The 20,076-nt window shown below is 41.1% G+C and overlaps 1 protein-coding gene across 4 annotated transcripts; it reads left to right on the plus strand.

The window, feature by feature from the left end:
• The first annotated feature begins 89 nt into the window (after positions 1-89).
• On the plus strand, positions 90-19,851 carry GEMIN5 (gem nuclear organelle associated protein 5). Of its 4 annotated transcripts, none has more exons than XM_067305100.1 (28): positions 90-241; positions 516-670; positions 1,382-1,563; positions 2,367-2,518; positions 2,749-2,868; positions 3,577-3,709; positions 4,184-4,343; positions 4,992-5,204; positions 5,935-6,020; positions 6,698-6,792; positions 7,450-7,586; positions 8,187-8,260; positions 8,732-8,913; positions 9,027-9,166; positions 9,773-9,944; positions 10,208-10,435; positions 10,930-11,043; positions 11,498-11,626; positions 11,899-11,994; positions 12,293-12,430; positions 12,955-13,102; positions 13,671-13,790; positions 14,714-14,924; positions 15,658-15,915; positions 16,587-16,749; positions 17,308-17,884; positions 18,315-18,411; positions 19,210-19,851. In XM_067305100.1, the coding sequence occupies exons 1-28, from the start codon at positions 94-96 to the stop codon at positions 19,363-19,365; spliced, it is 4,584 nt and encodes a 1,527-aa protein (XP_067161201.1). In that variant the 5' UTR covers positions 90-93; the 3' UTR covers positions 19,366-19,851. The 4 variants fall into 4 exon arrangements, with proteins under 4 accessions (XP_067161201.1, XP_067161203.1, XP_067161202.1 ...); XM_067305102.1 differs by having other exon boundaries at positions 4,992-5,195; XM_067305101.1 differs by having other exon boundaries at positions 2,752-2,868.
• The last annotated feature ends 225 nt before the right edge of the window (positions 19,852-20,076 follow it).

Consider the following 20,076-nt stretch of genomic DNA (forward strand, 5'->3'; position numbering starts at 1 on the left):
GCCTCGTGCGCGCCGCGGGCTTTGCGACGGCGTGCGCGGCGCTGGGCGGCAGCGCTCGGCAGCGCCCGAGGCGGCTGGCGGCGCGGCGGGACCATGGCGGCGGAGCGGGTGTTGCCCGCCTCGCCCAACTGGTACAGCAGCCGCTGCAGCGACGCCAGCGGGGACGGCCGCCTCTTCGGCTTCGGGGCGAGGCACAGCATCTGCCTCCTGGACGTCGGCGCCGCCGCGCCCGCTTTCTACGGTACCGGCGCGCAGCCTGGTGGGGGTGGCCGGGGCCCCCTCACGGCGGCCCGGGGCCCGTCCCCTCCGCGCCGCCTTTACGGGAGCGCCGCGGGGCCCGCCCGAGGCCGCCCTGCGGCCCGGCGCCCGCGCACGTGGGGGACCGGGGCCGGGACCGGGGCCGGGGCCGGGGCGGGCCGAGCCGGGGGGGAGCCGGGGCCGGGGGGAGCCGGGCGGCCCGCGGGGTGCCCTGCCCGCCGGGGAGGTTTCCATCCCGCTTTCCCGCTGCCGCGCAGGAGAGCTCGTCGGCCACACGGAGAGGGTCTCCGGGTTCGCCTTTTGCCACCACTCCGGGCAGAGCGGGCTCTGTGCTAGCAGCTCCGACGACGGGACGGTGAAAGTCTGGGACACGCAGACTCTGTCGCCGGTGGCGGAGCATACGCTGCACCAGGTAGGGACGCCGGTGCCCGTCTCCCTGGGGGGGTGGAAGATGCTGAGAGAAAAACTCACCGATTTGCTTTGTGGGTCTTTCACGCAAAACAGGGGGTATCGCTTCAGCCAAAGGTGGATTTCTAAACTGGTGGAGGCAAAACTGTTGAATTCTTGTGGATAGTTTTTTGTTCCAGCCTTAGATCTACAGTGATGTTATAGCATCTTAAAAAGCAGTTGAGTATTATCAGAGCTTCAGTAAGCGAGCATGCACTTAGCACGTGCTCATTGCTGCTTAACACAGCTCACTTAAAATCACGCCACCAAGTTGTCCTTCTTCAGAGAGCACACACGTGGTACATGTGGACAGTTACTGTGACTCAGCTGCTGGGAGATACCATGGCTCATAACAAGTTACCTGGAAGGGCAGCATATTGGCAAACCAAATGTGTCAAAGCTCAAAGTCACTGAAGCAGTTTAAAACTAACACAGCTGACATTGGGGAGAACTCACAGATTGTTTTCTCATTATTATTCTGTGTTAGGTGGTAATCTCTAGGTAGTGAGTGAAGGTAAGCTGTTAGAGTAATGTAATCTGCTTTCCATTCAAAAAGAGACTGCTTTTTAAGCACTTAATTTTGTTCTGTGTTTTAATTCTTTAAACAGTCTACGAAATAAATCTAGTGAAACAACATCCTAGACTCCTTTAAATGTCTTTGATTCTATTTCTTTAGAATACAATCTCTGCATTGCACTGGTCGTCTCTTGTGAAAGACTTGGTTGTATCCGGTGATGAAAAAGGTATAATTGTTTGTTACTGGCATAACAGAAATGACAGCCAACAATTCTTCCCAGAGCCTCGGACAATTTTTTGCCTCACTTGTTCTCCTCATGATGAAAACCTGGTGGCTATTGGGTAAATATTAATTATTTGTTGCTTTCCATTCTTCTTCTGAAAGGTCCTTGCTATGTATTTTTGCTTGTTACACAATTGTAAGATTGCTTTCTAAGAGGTCTTCGTGACTGTTTTTTTTTCTGGTACACAGCAATCCAGAAATAATGTTCAGATTTGATAGACCTGCAAGACATAGAATTCCATAAAAATTTAAGGGTCTGGGTTTGGTTTGGATCTCTGAAGTTATTTAAAACTGGTATTTTTTTTTAATTGGATTTCACTGGTGTTTGTCATATTACAGGTAACTTCATTTGAACAGAGTTTCTTAGTTTTGCTAGGCCTTTCTCAGCCATTGCAATTCCAGTGCTTTAGATGCCCAAGACTATATTGAATGAACAGGAACAACATGAAAGCCCCGTAAACTTGAGGATGCAGTTTTGTTGAAAGAGAACAAACATAGGAGAAGGGAGAAAATGAAAGTGATTTGCGGTGGCATTCCTAAAAGGAAAAATTTTCCATGTCTAAAAGCCACTGTTGCTTGTGAAGTCTGTGAAAGCTGTATTACTAATGACATTTGATGTCATTCATGAAGCTGAAAGTGCTGTGTGATTGCACTTGGAAAGGCAGTTGCGTGTATTCCAGTGCTGTACTGGAGTTCCAACTGATCATTAGTCTGCCAGTCCCATTGCTGCTTGTGCTTTGGCTTCCCTGTCCATCGTATGGAGATAATGATAACAATCTCAGTGATGAGCTTTGAAATCAAATCAGATATTATTCCACAAAGGTCCAAGAGTCTCTTTGTTAACTTAAATCTTTGTTTTTAGCTACAAGGATGGCATGGTGGTTATAATTGATATCAGCAGGAAAAGAGAAGTTCTTCACCGGCTAAGAGGCCATGATGATGAAATACACTGTCTGGCCTGGTGCCCTGTGCCTGGTGAAGAAAGGTTACCTGCTTGGCAAGATGAGCTCCAAGGTATGTAGAAGCAATTAATAGTTTGTAAGGTGATTTTTAGTTCGTACAGAAATCCTCCTTCTAGACAACTCAATTCCTTATTCATAGAAAGGTAGTAGCTAATCAAAGGCATCTGATGAGTTAAACTACAATGTTTTCTGATGCAGGGCAATATAGTTTCAGCTGATTTTTACAGACCTTTGAATTTTAAAGTATAACATGACTTTGACACTATTCAATATTTCCTTTAGAAGAAAGTGAAGTTCCAAATGGGGAGCTGACACAAGATACAGCCATGAAGAAAGGTTGTTACCTGGCTTCAGGAAGCAAAGATCAGACCATACGAATATGGAGCTGTACTAGAGGCAGAAGTGAGTAATATTAATAACATAAGTGAAGTAAATAACTCTTCCACCATATTGTTGTTCTTCTCTAACTACATCTTTAATTTGCTAACCTGCTAGTTTAATGCTCTGATTGTTGACAATGCTTGATTTTCTAACGTGCTAATGGGAAACTAGATTTTCTAATGTGCTAATGGGAAACTAGAAATCAGAACTATGATCGAAGTTCTGTTTTGCTGTAATACTGTCCATAATGTACCCAATTCCATGTTTGATTGTTAGCAATGATTTTCCTTGGCCCAAAGAAGTCAGAATTGGAGAGTTAGGATGTTCTTGGTGCCCACCAAGAGCAGGACAAGAAGTAAGCAGATAAAATTCATGTTAGACATTACAAAAATCATTTATCTATGAAAGCAGTAAATCATTTGAATGCATCCCCTCAGGAAGTCAGATAATTCCCTTTGCACAAGGAGAGGGGGGAGGAGGAGGAGAAGGAGAGGATAAAGAGCCAATTAGGTAGATTTCAGTCTGGGATAGTCAGATCTATATATTTCTCAGTGAGTAGAAGCAGGCTAAATATACTTCTGTGATTTAGAAAGTAGGAACTAGTGACACTGTAAGAGAGTACTTCTGAAGCACAGGGGAATGTACTTAAAGCTTTGGATTCACAGGACTTCTTTTTCTGTCAGAGAATTCTGATGTGCTAGATCTAGATGATCCCTCTTGGTTCCATAGGTGTGATGACTTTGAAGCTGCCACCCGTGAAGAGAAGAGGTGGAGCCGTTGATCCCGCTGTTAAAGAGCGCATTTGGCTGACTGTTCACTGGCCTTGTGGTCGTTCCAAAGAAATTGTATCCAGTTGTTTTGGGTAAGTATGGCACACAGCGGTCTGGCACACTCAATAACCTCAGATGTATTTATTGATAATTAAGGAAGAACTGTGGAGGAAACATTGAATACACCCACCCCCCACCTCTGTCAGCATAACTGGAGAGAAGGTGGGCCAAGAGTTAAAGCGGGAGTTCAAACTTCTATAAAATAATTATTTATCCCATAATTTATCCAATAATCAAACAGAATATTGACTGCTAACAGTACTAATAGTGTTTTTGCTCATTTACATCTAATGGGAGAAAATGGCATGACAGCTTTGAATGTGGTTAAACATGGATATTACCTGTAGGTGTGTGTGCGTGTGGGTATATATATAGGCACATGTCATGAATGTGCATATAGCTGTATTGCTGTTACACTTGCAGTGTGTATATATGTAATATAGGCTGTATATATACGATAGTTCTTTTAAAAAGTGAACAATGAAGTGCACACTTTTAATTTGCAGGGGAGAATTGCTACTCTGGGATTTGACCCAATCTGGGAAACGCAAGTGGACACTTTTAGGATCTTCAGAAGGACAGAATCACTCACGAATTGTGTTCAATCTGTGTTCCCTGAAGGTTCAAGACAAAGAGCTACTTTTTTCCATTTCAATGGACAGAGATGTAAGAACCGTTTATAAAAGAGCATAAAATAGCAGTGCCTTTACAGTTCAGTTGATTGAGATGACCTCTTTTAAGGTCACAGACTTTCTCCTAAAGTGGGTTTATTGCAGAATTTTATTACAGCATTGTTTACAATTTGCTCTGAGCATTGGTTGTGTAAATTTTTGTTAGTTCATTAGCTCAGGCTCTTACTATGGTGAAGTGAATGGGTATGCCCTTCTGGATTGAATGGTAAGCATTTAAGAATGGGAGCTTACCACTTCTTTTGTCTCTATGTTTCATTTTAGTAAGACCTAAGTTTCCTTTTTAAAATGACAAGTATTACTGAATTGTATACCTCTTTTCATGAACTATAGCATATATTTGTTTTTTCTTGTTTTTCCCTTTTTTAAGGCAGCAGAGAGTCTCTTATTTAGAAGTCAGAAGAGGAGCTGTAGTATTGAAATGCGCTAATTTTGCCTGTTCTGTTACAGTCTTCCAGCTAGTACAGCCCTGTGTCTGTGACATATACTGCTGTGGAGGAAGATTACATAATATATCAAGTCTTGAATTTGACACTTTGATTCTTTGTCTTACTTGTGCTCTCTTTTTTCTTGTCATACCGGTCACTCATACATTTAACCATTCCTTGTTGCCAAATTTCTTCAGGTGAAGTGTTGGGACCTATCAACTCTTGATTGTAGCTGGACAATGCCCTCGCTTGGGGGATTTGTCTATAGTCTTGCCTTCTCCCCTGTGGACACAGGCTGTCTTGCCATCGGTGTTGGGGACAGCATGATACGGGTGTGGAATACTTTGTCCATGAGCAATACCTATGATGTTAAAACCTTCTGGCAAAGCATAAAGTCCAAGGTTACAGCAGTAAGTGGGCTCTTGATTCCCTTTTCTTGTGTTTTCCTCCCCTTCTTGCTCATTTTTCTCTTCTGAAGAATGTTTTTCCCAACTAATAAATATATAAAGCCAAGCTGTTCCTTATATGCTTAATTCTCTTGGTATATCATATTTTGTAAAACCTGGCAACAAAATTTTAGACCTTTTTACAGCCCTAGATGCTTGCATTACGTCTAGTAAAAATCGACTGAAGTCCAGCTGGTTGTTACTTTGCATCCTCGCTTCTGTCCTCCTTTGCGATCCTTTCTTGTTCTATCCATGGTTTCTGTTGATCTGCTAGGAAGCTTATGACACACACAAAAGCCAGACCTGGATGTCTTCAGGTTGAATTTGACCAGAGGTTGGCCAGATGCTAATGCCTGGTAAAATTAGTGGCAGCATTAAAACATGGTAGTTATTCTTGTCCACACTGTAAGTTTTCTCACCATCCTACATTATTTATTATCCCACATTTTTATTTTGTAAAGTAGATGTCAAATGGCATTTTAATGATGCTAGTCGCTTTGATGTCATCCCACAATAACTGGTATGGAAAGAGTCTTTGATACTTCCAGTGAAGTGATCAAATAAAGTGGCTTTGGTTCCAAGGGTGGATATAAGGGGTTGTGCTTGCTCATCAAGTTCAAGATTTTCCTTTTGTTTCTTCTTTGGAAATAAAGCATCCATGACTTGTGCCCTTTTTGGGCTCTTTTGCTTGCAGTTATCCTGGCATCCAACCAAGGAAGGCTGCTTAGCTTTTGGAACAGATGATGGAAAAGTTGGCATATTTGACACCTTCTCCAGCAGGTAAGAAAGTAGCTTTCAAATTTATTAGAGTCCTAATGAGCAAATTGTAGATTTGGTGATGGAGTGAACAGAAGCTTGTTAAATGGATGAAGTAATGTTCAGTTTTTATATTTGAAATGGTTGAAATGGTTTTCTATTCCATGCATTCAGGATCATGAGACAAAATTAATCAGTTTTGCTATCACTGCTTGTCAGATCCTGCAGGTGTGTCACCATGCCTACATGACGTGATCTTTCCTGAGGTATATCTTTACTACTGGACAAGAGCAGGATTAAATTAACACTGGTCAACCAGTTGGATTTTCAGTGCATCTTTTAATTTCTCAGTTATGTCTGGTAGCTCTTAAGATAATCTTGTCCAAATTGCATGACCAGACATCACCTATGGGAGGACTTCAGTCAAGGGAAACTTTAGCCAGAAAGATTTTCAGAGAATGAAGAGCAACATGCAGGTGCAGCTCATCAGGATAGTTTTGTTATGTTTTTGGTAGTGTCCTAGAGATGTTAAAGAAGGTTTGGCTGGGCCATTGCTTGTTGCATGTTAAAGCACCTGTTATCTGTTTTCATCACTAGAAACATGTCACTTGAATCTTTTTCTGTATTTGATATCTCCCCTGAGAAGTTCAGTACCCTTTGCTTAAATCTAACTGCACCTACTTCCTTATCTTCCTACCCAGTGCTAAGAATAAACCACCTCAGATCTCCAGTACTTACCACAAGAAGACTGTATACGCATTAGCCTGGGGCCCTCCAACTCCTCCTCTATCTTTTGGTGAGTCTTGCAACCCCCTGTGACAGAGTAGGACATCCATGCAGAGCACACAGATGCCATGAAGTTGGTATGCTCTCCTTCCTTAGGAAAAGGAGCCCTATTTGTTGGTACTGTCCTTCCTACCCATTGAGGATGCATTTCCACTTGAAGAGTTATTATTAGTTTTGCAAGAGAGCAAAACAATCTGTTATATTTCTAATTTATGAATTCTAGCAGTTTCAGGAAGTAAGTGGGAGTGGAGTATAACACCTCTGTACTTATTTCAGTCTATTATAAACCAGTAACTGCCTGCATGGGACCTCTGCAGTTACTGCGTAGGATCAAATGTGGGTTCCTTAGCCCTGGGATGTCTCTCTACCATTTGAACTAAAGAGAACAGCTCCATTAGCTCTTCTTACACAACTCTGAATTTTTTTATGGACCAAACTTTAAAGAGAGTTTAAACTTACACAGTCACTGTTATGCAGAGATCTGTTACAAGAAATGAGAGATCCTTTCAGTGGACTGTATTGCTAGAGTTTCTTGCTGCCAGATCACAGGCAATCAAAGCATGTATATAACCTTTTAAAACAATGTTTTGATTTTTAGTGGGAATAGTTACTTCTGTTAAAACTGCTGAAGAACATAGTATATTTAGCATTTTTCTTTGTTGGATAGGAGGAGAAGGTGAACAGCCCTCTGTAACCTTATATAGCTGTGCTGGTGAAGGTATTGTTTTTCAACACAACCCTTGGAAGCTTAGTGGAGAAGCAAATGACATCAACAAAGTCATCAGAGACACTAATTCAATCAAAGTAAGTATTTTGTGTGTGTTTATGGGACAGTGGTAACAATATCATAGCTTCTACAGCCCTGTAGTTGACCCACTAGGTTTTCATTTTTGTCTCCATGATGAATCTAGAACAAATAAAGAATTTAAAACCCTCAGTCTCCACAGGTGAACTTCAGAGATATCTAAGTAACTCAGACTATATAGATGCTCTATGTGTTTGGCTCTGAAGGAGGGTTTTAGTTTTTTGTTGTTTTTTTTTCCCCTGGAATTAATGCTGCGGGTCTATTCCTGGCATCAGTTACTTTTCTGCTTTGTAACTTACTTCATCAGAAAAGAGTAATTGAAATAAAATGTCTGTTTTTTAAAGCTGTACCTGGCTGTTTACAATGATTAGTTCATACAGGGTTTTTCAGTTTAAAAGCATTTGAGAAGTAATACCCTGAATAATGTCATGGGTTAGATCACAAGGCAGGCAAACATTGGAAATGTAAAGCTCCAATCCTAATTACTCAACTTCTCTGTTTTTGTTGTTGCAAATGTTAACTTTTTTAATAAACAAACGCTGCTGTAAAGACATAAGTTTGTGGAGATTGTTGGCAATAGTTGTGTCTTCTTTCTACAGCACAAATTGCCTGCACATACTGAGATCAGCTGGAAACCAGATGGCAAACTCTTGGCTCTTGGTAATGAAGATGGGTATGTTTAACTTATGGGTTAAAGTTGTGTATGTGTTGATCTTGACTAAAGTCAGTGTAGGGAAACGAAAGTATTTTTTTGTTACCCTGGTTTATTGCTATTCTTTCACCTATCAAAACATAGTTTCATGTCAGTAAACTATCTGGGAATACTGGAAAAGGGAATTTTGAATGTGGTGCTGCCAATATATCTCACTTGTGATAATACAGCATTCTTTGTTGCTACTTGGTTTAGTTGCTTTTGGCGTGGAGGATCCACCACATCACGTTAAATCATTTTTCAGTGGTCCACTGATGGTTGAAACTCATTTTTGCTGATGAACTAAACTAGTGCTTGAGCTGAATTCAGAAACGAAAAACTCATTTAGTTACTCAATTTTATGTTCTATCATTCTCCTCATAAAGTATAACAAAAAAAAATCTCATTTTCACTGCCTGGTGGATTTCTTACATTGCTGTTTTTACATTTCAGCTCAATTGAAATATTTCAAGCTCCAAACTTGAAATTGCTCTGCACTATCCAGCAACATCATAAACTGATAAATGCTATTCGTTGGCATCATGAGCATGGAAGCCAGCCAGAGCTGAGTTACTTGATAGCTTCGGGCTCAGTTAATGCTACTATTTATGTGCATAATCTGAAGAGCATCGTAGGTAATGGTTTGCAAGTATACTTCCAAGTCTTGACATCTTGTTTTACATTGCATGTGGTTTGTCTTGCTAGCCATACTTCTAGTCATGCTTGATCCTTTTCTTTTCTCTTTCAGAGAGCTCTTCAGAAACTCCTCTGACAATAACGGAGCCTTTTCGAACTCTGGCAGGGCACACAGCTAAAATCACAAGTCTGTCTTGGAGCCCCCACCATGAGGCAAGACTGGTGTCTGCTTGCTATGATGGCACCGCACAGGTATTGCTCTAGAGCCACTCAGAAGTGTGATTCTCTTAGTTTCAAGTTACCCATTCTCTACAATGTTTTAGAACCAAACTGAACAACAGAGCTTCTTTTGTGAGTTAAACTGCTGAATTATTGCAGATTTACGCTTGATAACCATCTGCTGGTCCTGGATACCTGAAGTGTAGAGCTAAATTTTGCCTTTGCTTTGTTCCCGTTTCTGCTTTCTACTGGACAAATGAGAATACTGCTAAGACGACTTTTAGTCCAGACCTAGGGGAATACATATAAAGAAGCTGGGCAGTTGGTGTGTTTTAGTGACTAATGAGTTGATTCATAAGTCCAATCATTTGTGTTTTTATATCATGTTATTCATGTCATTCATATACTATTTTCACTTTTGGATCCTCAGAAAAAGGATATGTTACACAAATGTATCAATGCAAACAAACGAAGTTCTGAGTTTTCTCCGCTTACATGTTGACATTTGAAATACTTGTGCTGTGGTTCAGACATCCTAAAAGAGAAGCTCCTCCACGTGCAAATCACTGAAGAGGAAATGCAGAGTATTAGGGGAGGATGAGACTTTATGTGTAATTGAGTTTCTTTCGTGTTTATAAGGTATGGGATGTTATGAAAGAAGAGCCACTCTTCAACTACCGAGGGCACCGGGGCCGGCTACTGTGTGTCCAGTGGTCACCAGTGGATTCAGATTCTGTTTATACAGGAGCAGATGATTTTTCTGTTCACAAATGGCTCATCTCAAAGCAGGAGCATACACGGCCTCCTCAGGGTAAGTATACTCAAACAGAAGATCCTTTTCTGGAGATAAAGTGGAAGATGGGAAATAAAGGGTTGGCATGATGAAATTGTATAATAAAGTTTTTATGCTGAATTCAAACCTGCCTGCTACCTCTTTAGGTATAAACTGTGTCCAGGTTTAAACTGAGCTGTATCTTTATTTGGAAACCAAATACTGATCTTGAGAGGCAGACAATTAATATACTAAAAATCTCTACAGATTATATCAGGGTAACTTTTGCAAAACTTTTACAGGCAAGAAGAGCATAGAATTAGAGAAGAAAAGAAGTATGCAACCCAAAGCCAAAACAAAGAAGAAGAAAAAGCCTATAGGAAAGAGTCCGGCCAAGCAGGATCTGAGTGACACCATGAATGGAGATGAAAGTGTGAAGGAAATTTTGCTAGAAGAAAATGGAGTGTCAGACCATGAAGGAGAAAAAGAAGCTCAGGAGGCAGAGTTGCCTGATAAAGTCTCCACAATAGGTAATAATCGGGTTGTCTTAGTTCAGTGTTTCCTAGATTGTTTAGCTCTCAGAGCATCATCAAGCTTAACATTTTCATGCAAATTGTCTCATAAGTTTTTAATTGAAATATTTCACTTAAAGGAAATATGGTTCCCAAGACACCTTTCATAACCTTATAGACTAGTTTGGGACTCAGTATCTTTAAATAAGAAGATTCTGGCATAAAGAACAAAATTACTGAGGTGTTAGTCCTGAAACAGTGTAATCTTTCATCAGTGTTGCCTTCCAGTGATGAATCTTATAAAGCTTATGGACCTTTGTTAGTGTCTGGTGGCATCTTATTTAGCTTTCTGACAGTTCTGTAATTTTTTTTATTATTTCCTTTCTCTAGAAAAGCTATCAAGTTTTATGGCAAAGTGAAGCTTATTTTTTCTATACATAATGTGAATATTTGAAGTATTCTGCTTTAGGCTTTTCCATGTATGTTTTATTTTTTATCATTTAACTCCACAGTGTCCAAGGATACCTCTTCATATGCATCTGATTATTTTTCATTTGGCTTGCCAAAGCCTTTAGTGACCCAGAAAGCCACCCCTGTGAAAAAGGATCAACCTAAAGAGAAAACAGGTTAGTATGTTTCAGTGGTTTCTTAACAGCACTGCATCCAAGCAGAGCTGCTGATTTTAGGCTAATTTCTGGCTGCAGCTTCCCTTCTTGATGTGACACCAAGTAAGTGGTGCAAAAAGATAGAAAAGTGCTTGCTTTTAAAATCTCTTAAACATTTTAGTTCTCTTCTTTTATTTGCCCTGCTTACCAGGTCAACTGAGTAGTTGTTCAGTGTGGGCTTATATATTGCCTTTTGGTTGCTAGTTTCAGTCTAGGCATGACGCATAAAGAAATGTGCAAAGTGATCAGTATTCAAAAATCAGAATTGTCATAATAGAGATGCATGTGGCACTTGAGTATTTGCTTTTTGTCTTACTGTGTGAGGAACAGGGTTCTTTTGGAACATATCAAAGAGTTCTGTTGTAGAGACTCTTGTAACTGTGCAGCAGTGACTAAAATGTGACTGACTTTTCAGGTCCTGATTCCTCTCTGAAGAAGAGGAAGCCTCGTTCAATTTTGCCGTTCACCACATCCATGGATCACAGATCAAAAGACGAATTGCATCAGGACTGCTTGAGGCTTGCTACATGTCTGAAATCCAAAGGTATCAGTCTTAAACTCGGAGTGTACAAAGGAACTTGCTATGTTTGGGTTAGAATAAGTGTCCTGCATAAACGTGGTCCTTTTACTCAGACTTAGATGGAGTGCAAATGCAAGAAATTGTTAAATCTGCTGTTTACAGGAAAAGAATTGGAAGGCTTTTTCCATATTTCTAATGGTTGAGTGTACTGGAGCGGTACATTGATTTGGCAGGTTCAAGTGCCCTGTGTTTCACCAGCTCTCAAATGTTCCTTCTCTTTGCTTTATTTGTGATAGGTCATAATGAGGGTTTGTCCTCTGACCTCAGCGATCATGTCCACTTGGGGCTGTTCACAGACAGGGCTTCTCTGCACAAGATGATGGATGTGGAAGGTAAGTGGCATAATGAATCCAGTTTGACAATATGTCCATTGTCATAGTGACATTCAAGGAGAAGACAATTTGGGAAAGATGCTCAGCTTTTCTTTATTGTAGATTAAAGTGCAGGATTAAGAATGCAGGTTTGAAGGAAGGACTTATTTTTCCCAAACAGCTGTTAGGGCTTTCAGATGCAAACTTGCAATATCTTAAGTCTGAACGAACTCATTTTTGCCAGAGTATTTTACTATGGATAATAGTGCTATTGGACTCATGCTGATAGGTAACTAGAAAGTGTGTTTGCTTCAAACAGGAAAATATCACTTGGAGAATGGGCATCCAGAGCTCTTTCAGCAGCTCATGTTGTGGAAAGGAGATCTGAAGGGCATCCTCCAGGCAGCTGCTGAGAGGGGAGAGCTGACAGACCAGCTAGTAGCAATTTCGCCCATGGGTATGTTTGTATTTGTGACAAGTAAGCAAATGGAATTAGCTGCCAAGGGTCACCTCATTCTGATTATTCTGGATTGGAGATATGTTGTTTCTTTAACTGCCTGATGACAAAATTCAAACATAAAACAAATGTAGCTTATTAAGCCCTGGATGTTCCCACAAGCACTCTTGGGTTGGAGTAGAAGGGAATAAAGACTGATTTCCTTTGGGACTTCTTACAGGAGCAGGTCCATACTTCCAAGCACAAAATTGGTACTCTGTAATATATTGCAGTCCTTCTGGCTCGCTGTTGGTTTAAATATGCTTCTAAGTTGTTATTTTACTGATTGTGAAGTCTTACAGTTATGTTGAAGCCCAAGCTTTGTGGTGTTTTATTGCCTCAGTGACTTGCATTAAAATGGTTAAGAAACAAAAAAACAGTCTGGAGCTGATACATGTTGAAGAAACCAGTGCTGATGTCAGTCTCACAGAAATCCTTCCAGTTTTAAAACTTTGTCCCTAATGGTATTGCCTTCTCTTTTCCAGTTGGATATCAGGCTTGGGTTTGGACAGTAGAAGCCTTTGCAAAGCAGCTGTGTTTTCAGGAGCAGTATGTGAAGGCTGCCTCCCACCTCCTGTCCATCCATAAAGTGTATGAGGCTGTTGAGCTCCTGAAAGTGAACCACTTCTACAGGTTGCTATATATTTTGTTTAGATTGTTGTTGTTTTCAGGCCACGCTAGTGAGTAGCTTTGATTTCACATTTTGGTTGTGCAGTACTGACATTGTGCTTTAATATCTGCACTGTGGAAGTTGCAGGAGAGTATTTACTGACAACTAATCAACTCTACACACAAGTATGACTTAAAAAAACATTATTTACTTACTGTTGCTACATATTAATGCTTAAGGTCATGGTAACTGAAAAAGATTGGGAGGAAACATGCAATTCTTGTTTACTCTAAGTGAGATTAATAGATTTCCTTTAGAATATTCCCTACGGTGTATTGCACAGCCTGACAGAGGTATTAGCATTTTTGCTTCCTCAAGTGTTGGGTACTTTTACAGTGGGAGGTGAGCTCTCAGATATAATGACATTAGTTGTCTGATCTAATGAGATAAATCTTCTTTGTTCTTGGGCCTAAAGTACTTGAGGCAGTTTCTTTTTAAATGTGAAAGAAATGTCATCCATGAAAGGAGAAGGTATTTATTTTTGTATACAGTCAATTAACTTTTCTAACTGGTTTCTCTTATGTGCCTTAGGGAAGCTCTTGTAATTGCTAAGGCCAGGTTGCGTCCAGAAGATCCAGTCCTAAGGGATCTCTACACCAGCTGGGCAGCTCTTCTAGAGAAAGACGGTCATTATTCCATGGCCGCCAAATGGTAAGTGTTACTGCAAAAAGGACAGTATTGATTCCACGCCTGAAACAAAGAAAATTCTTGGCTTTGTAGCAGCTGAAATCTGGCAGCTTTCAGAAGGTGTTCATTAGTTGCCTGAGGTGCTTCCTGAGCCTGATCTCACTAGACCTCTCTAATGTTGGTGGGAAAAGAAGTCCAGGGGGCAGTTCAGAGCAGAAGGACAACTCACCTACTATGGTAGAGCCACTTCTTTCTGAAGACATTGCTGGAAGTCTTGGAAAATTAGGATAGCAAGACTAAGATTAGGATGTGTACAAAAATGCTGTCTGATGTTTTCAACCTTTCTACTGGAAATGTGGCAGAGCACCTTTTTCTCTCGAGCCTCTTTAGGCCTTAGCTAACATCCTAATGACTGGGTCATCCTTCTCCAGCTTAGTGTTTCATATTTGTGGCTACCAAAATTACTAATAACTCTTGAAATATCTTGGCCTGAAAAAGTCTACTGTGTTTGCTTGAAGGCTGATTTCAGTTCTCTCTCTCTTTTTCTTTTTTTTCTTTTTCTTCTTTTTTGGTGTTCACACTTCTGAAAGGATTCACCTGAAATCCAGAGAAATGCAGTAGTTGATAGGCCAGTATAATTTTTGTCCTCTTGAATCTGTTTATTTAAATTTCTCATCAAAGCTGTGCATGGTTTACATGCCACCAGAGGTTTCAGTCCAGACCACTAGGCTGAGTGACTGCAGGCTTTCCTTTTGGAGCTTTGCACCAGATCAGGCACCATCTGTCTGATGTAGCCTTTGGTAAGGCAAAGTGACAAGAGCTCTGAGAACTTGTGGAAATTACAGATTTATCTTCATTTATATGTTTGTACTAGAACTTCTACAATACAATTTAAAAATGATATCTTAGTACTAACCTAAAGCCAATTTGCTTTTATCTCTTTTTAGTTATTTAGGGGCTTCCTCACCCTATGATGCAGTCAAAGTGCTGGCAAAAAAGGGCGATGTGACATCCCTTAAAACTGCTGCTGAGCTGGCTCTGATATCTGGAGAGGAGGAGTTGTCAGCAACTTTGTCTTTCAGATGTGCCCAAGAGCTGCTGTCATCCAGGAACTGGGTGGGGGCTCAGGAAGTCCTTCAGCAACAGAAAACTTTATTTGTGAGTCTGGTTCTTTTCTTCTCCCTTTCTCTAGCATTATCTCTCTCCAGATTAACTTGATTAACTTGGCAGCCCTTCCCTATGTTAACACTCCACAGGTAGTTTAGTTGAGCTGGTTTTGCCTCAAAATATTCTGCTGGAAGTTTATTGCAATGATGCTGTAAGCAAACATGTCTCTTTGCAGAGGCCGAGGACCTGTAGTGGGGAAGCACGTAGGCCTTATGCTTGTTAGGTAATAATTGGGGATGTAATAACATGAAAAAGTGGGAAGGAGTCACAGGCAGAATACAGGAAAATAGAGGAGAGGTATTTGAGAGAGGGGTTTTTTGTTTTAAAAATGTAATTGATGTAGTGCAGTTTTTTTGTTCTGATTTCTTTTTAAGTATATAATACTGATGTTAAGAAGAAAGGGGTGGACGGAAGTATTCAGTGTTTACATTAAATGAATGAACAAGCTAATTGTAACTCTGTTACAGCTGTTAGAGACTTAGCCTGGGAACTTGCTTTTGTGTGGACTGAGAAGCAGAAGGTCAGATTAGCTTGTTCTGAGGTTACCTTCTGGCCTTAGATTCCCAGACTCGATTGGTATTGTCCTTTGATAGCTGCAGTTGTGAAACAAGCTGTCACCAACAAGCTGCTACTAGCCATGATGTTTTTAAATTTAACCTCCTGTGACCAATAAGGGGTTTTTTCTTTTGGCAATAGCTTAATGCTCTTTTTTCTCTTATTAAAGGGACAAAGACTTGTTTTCTGCCTTAACGAATTGCTTTGCAAGTGCCTTAGTGAAAGAAATCCATTTGATCGGAAGAGCCCTTCATCTCCTTGTTACCACAGCTGGGAGCTGAACAAAGAGGCCTCATTTCTTGACATGGTGATGGAAGTCTGGCAGAGTGCATTGGGCATGAACACTGCTGAACAAGCCACATGTGCACGGGAGCAGCTGCGCAATATTGAGTACCCTCCTTCAACCAGCAACACACCCTCCAAGCAGGTGATTGGGCTTAGATCTGTTTACGCAGTACACCTTACTGTGGCGTGCGTAGTAAACACAACCGCTTTGTGGTGTTGTGCCAGCCATTTCTAAGGGACTGGTTTCTGCACCCTGCTGCAGGATGAGGTTATTTCCTAGGAGAGGTGGATAATAAGCAGCTGAGACAGCTTGCATAGTTGCCAGTTTGTTTCTGCACAGGGTAAGAACTGACATACGCTGTTCAGTGATGAGCACTGAGATCAATGAGATGTGCTGGCTGGGTGGGAGTGATTGCATAGCTCAGTGGTCTTGGCAGTGATTCAGTTTTTCACGTAAAATTGTTAGTAGAGACAACTTGTTTTTAAAATACTCTGGAGTTCAGAAGGTCTGTTCATAGAGCAGTGCTGCTACAGCTATCCTCTCTGACCCTGCTGAGTCACTAACCTTTGATGTACTCGCACTTCTCGCCCACTTCCTAGGACACATACAAGCCCAGCTGCTGATTTTACAATGGCAAGTAACGCTAAAGAACTTTGGTCTCCTGCACAAAGGAGAGTATGTAAACTGCATCCTTGTTAAAATGGCTTTTGGTGAAGTCATGTGCCTCTGGGCTTTTCCACAATGGTAGTAACTTGTGAATCATTCATACTTTGCAGTGAAGCTATTAATCATGCTCTTGCTGCTTCCTGTAGCTGCTTTTCCATATCTCCCATGACCTGACCCTTGCGACACTGAGCTATCAGACTGCTACATGGGATGAGGCAGTGAAAAGTATTCTTGGAGCTGTGACTCGCAGTTATGATGCTGGTAATTTCACTCTGATGCAAGAGATCTGCAGTATCCTCCTTCCTGAAGGTAAGGCTCTTCTTGCTATCTCCTGGTACTGACAAATAGGGGGATCTTCCTTGTGAGCAGTTATGTGTCCATTAACTCTAAATTTACTAGGCATAATAACCTTTGGAAGGAGTAAGACATTCCCATGGGAGCCTATGACTCTTAGCAGTGTACTGCTTCCATGCCAAGTCTATGTCACTTAACTGTCAGCGGAGTTTGGCTACTGCAAGGACTGTTGAGTGATCAAAATTCCTGACTGTGGAAGGAAGCTCACCAGTGTCATTTGCCTTCAGAGTATGCAGTGCAGATGTCTTGTGGCTCTTGATCATGTGAATATCCTGATGTGCAGTTTAGGATCAAGGAAGTTTCCTGTGAATGATGGGAACATGCAGTCTTGTGCTAGCTAGAACAGAGCATTGCATTTAGAAAGATGCCCATCTTTCCTTTTCTGCTACCTGCACCCCTCTGCCAATGTCAGAGTAAATCTCTATTCTCGGTCTCCAAGACAGCCGATTCACTTACCAGATCTGGTCTTTGTCAGTCCTTATAACCTATTTTGATTCCTTTTTGCGTTATTAGGCTGTGATAACCTGAGACAGAAACTGGACAGCACAGATTCACAGAGCATGGATGCTTGCAGAAGTTTAGAGGGCTTTGTGGCTTATGGACTGCTGTATGACCTGTGGTGGAATCCGCCCAAAGATCATCTTGTGAAAGACTTGCAGAAGGCTGTCTTGGATCCTGTGCTGTGTCCGAGTGAGAAGACAGTTCTTGAACAGAGTTACATTTCAGGTTGCTTTTCCCCTGAAGAAACTGCTGATCAATGTGTAGTTGAGATGGATGAAAACCTTCACGTTACAACTGAACTTCATAGGTGTGAGACAGAAAGTGACTCAAGAGCTAGCTCAGTGGATTTGGAAGACAGACAGTCAAAATTGAGTGGCTGCAAGGTGCTTCTTTCAGAAGTGATTGCTGCTTTGCAGAGTACCCAGAGAGATATAGCAGAGGTCCAGCAGATTTTAGCAGAGATGATCCGGCAGCATCAGAGGAACAATCTCCAGGGAAGCACAAATGGAAGTACACAGGAAAGCAAGCTGCAGCAGAGCTCAGAGACTGAATCAGACAAGCCATGCTCTGGCAGCAACCAGATGAAGTGGTAAGTTTTGGAACGTGAAGGAATGGATTGAAGTGTTGCTTTATGATTTTGTGTTTGTGAAGCAGATTTGCTGTTTAGCTCAGATTCACTCTACTCTCAAGTTTATCACCCAGAGACACTTCAACATATAGCTCTTTTGTTTCCCCTGAGCTGAACCACCATATGCTTAAACTTACTATAGCTAAATAACTCTGATGCACAGGGTGTGTTGATACGGTGAACAAACAAAGCAATTTGAAAAGGTGAAGATAATGAAAAGGACAAGCACGATATAAGAGTTGTTTCTTTGTTGAACAATTCTTTGGGTCATTGGCAAGAAAGAGCTAGAGGGTATAACATTTGTCTAACATTCTGTTCGCAGCAGAGTAGGGAGCCTGTGCAGTCATTTAAGCAAAACAGTTACTCATGACAGCTGCTCTTTTTTTGACAGTAAAGCTGAAGTAAAGGAACCAATTACCCTCCCTGAGCTAACGAAGCAGCTTCTAAAAGCAAACCAGAAGCTAGCAGAATTTCCAGACAGCTTAAAGGTGAGTTTTCAGAAGAGGTGTTGTGGTTCTGAACAAAGACAGTCTTTTTGTCCTTTGTGCTGGAACGGATGATAAGGGCAGCGGCATCATATAATCCCTTTTATACAGAAAGCAAAGAGGGGTGACTTTTTGTGTCACAGTTAAACTTTCAGTTTATAAGATAAAGGTGCCTTACTACTATCTTGGTGCTGGCAGTGTAGATGCAGGCTGGCTGATAGAGGTAAGCAGAGACATCCTCCTTTCCCTGAACTGATTCTGTGGTGATTTTGAGAGACAATTAACACAGGGTGTGGGGGTCCAACTGGTGCAGTTTTTGCTTCACATATGTCTTAATGCAGTTGGAAAGTGTAGATGCCACATGGGAGAACCTGGTGGAATATTCCAGCATAAATCTCTCCTATGCATTTTAAAAATAATCCCTTGCTATTTATGACAATTATGTACACAAAAACAATTTTGATAGCGAATTTAAGAACTTAAGGTATAACATGGCCTATATGGATTAGGAACTGTAGAAACTACTGAAAAGAGTCAAGTGCTTGAAAACCATATCTCCAGGCTGTTTCATTTCCTCCCTTCTCTAGTCTATAATAAAACTAGAGGTATTCATACTGTTAGAGCAAGAAGGAGCAAACTTGGTTAAACATGAACTAATTCAATAGAAGGAGAGAGCAAATGCATCTGACCCATGGTTTACTCTTCCAAAGTTATTGTAAAGCAGAGCTGGCCACTTGAATACGTTGCAGATGAACATTCTGATTGAAAATAACAAGTATCACCTTACATTTCTTCTTGCAGGCCTTTCCTTTCCCTGACGTGCTGGAGTGCTGTCTTGTACTCCTTCACATTGGAGCCGAGTGTCCTCCTGAACTACACGAACAGGCGTTGGACCTTCTTAGGAAACACAGCTGTGCTAACGTTTATGAAAAGGCTGGCAGGAAGTTCTTGATCTGACATTTTGAGACCAGGCTGTCTCCCTTGTGCTGTCCACAGCTACTTAACACCAAGGCTGTTCTTTCTTCAAGTGAAAACTTGTTTCAATGGATGTGGTAATTGTTGAAGACTATTGTTCTGGATAAAATTACAAAAAAAATCAGGTTTATATACAGACTCTCATGGTCATCCACTGCTACTACTAAATAAGATTGTGCCCGAAAATAGAAAAGCAGTAGATTGTGGCCTTGAACTGTATACAGGATTTTTGTATAGTTTTTTTTTTTTTTTTAATTTGTGGGAAGTTATGCCAAGGGACACTCTTGGAATTTACCTGCAACAGAAGGAGTTTTAAGCAGTTACATCAGTCTTTCAGCAGAGGAAAAGTTGTAGCTGCCCTCTGGAAAAATAATGGTTTCTTTAAGCAGTCTGACGTTTAAGCCAGTATTGTTCTTGCAAGTATTGTGAATTTATTTTTGTTCTTTAAATAAAAGTCTTCTACAGCTAGGTATTAGCATTTAATTTGACGGATGGAAATTAGTGTCTATCACTCATTTAAAAAGTCCTTTTTTTGTTAAGTACAGCATAAATTTAACTCAGTAGATAAAAAAAATGGGGATGTGCTTAGCTTTGTGTGATAAAGCCAAGCTCACAACGTAAAAGGGAAGGCAAGATTTGTTACAGTTATCAAGCATGACTAGCAAGAGTAAGAGATTTAAGTGAAGAAAACTG

This window comes from Apteryx mantelli, chromosome 14 (assembly GCF_036417845.1).
Source record: "Apteryx mantelli isolate bAptMan1 chromosome 14, bAptMan1.hap1, whole genome shotgun sequence".
In the NCBI taxonomy this organism is placed as follows: Eukaryota; Metazoa; Chordata; class Aves; order Apterygiformes; family Apterygidae; genus Apteryx; species Apteryx mantelli.

Excerpts from the sequence above, each read along its gene's own strand:
- GEMIN5 (XM_067305100.1), top strand. The coding sequence starts at position 94 with ATGGCGGCGGAGCGGGTGTTGCCCGCCTCGCCCAACTGGTACAGCAGC. Across the intron at positions 2,519-2,748 it reads TTGGCAAGATGAGCTCCAAG|AAGAAAGTGAAGTTCCAAAT; the intron begins GTATGTAGAAGC and ends TATTTCCTTTAG. Across the intron at positions 14,925-15,657 it reads AGCAACAGAAAACTTTATTT|GGACAAAGACTTGTTTTCTG; the intron begins GTGAGTCTGGTT and ends CTCTTATTAAAG.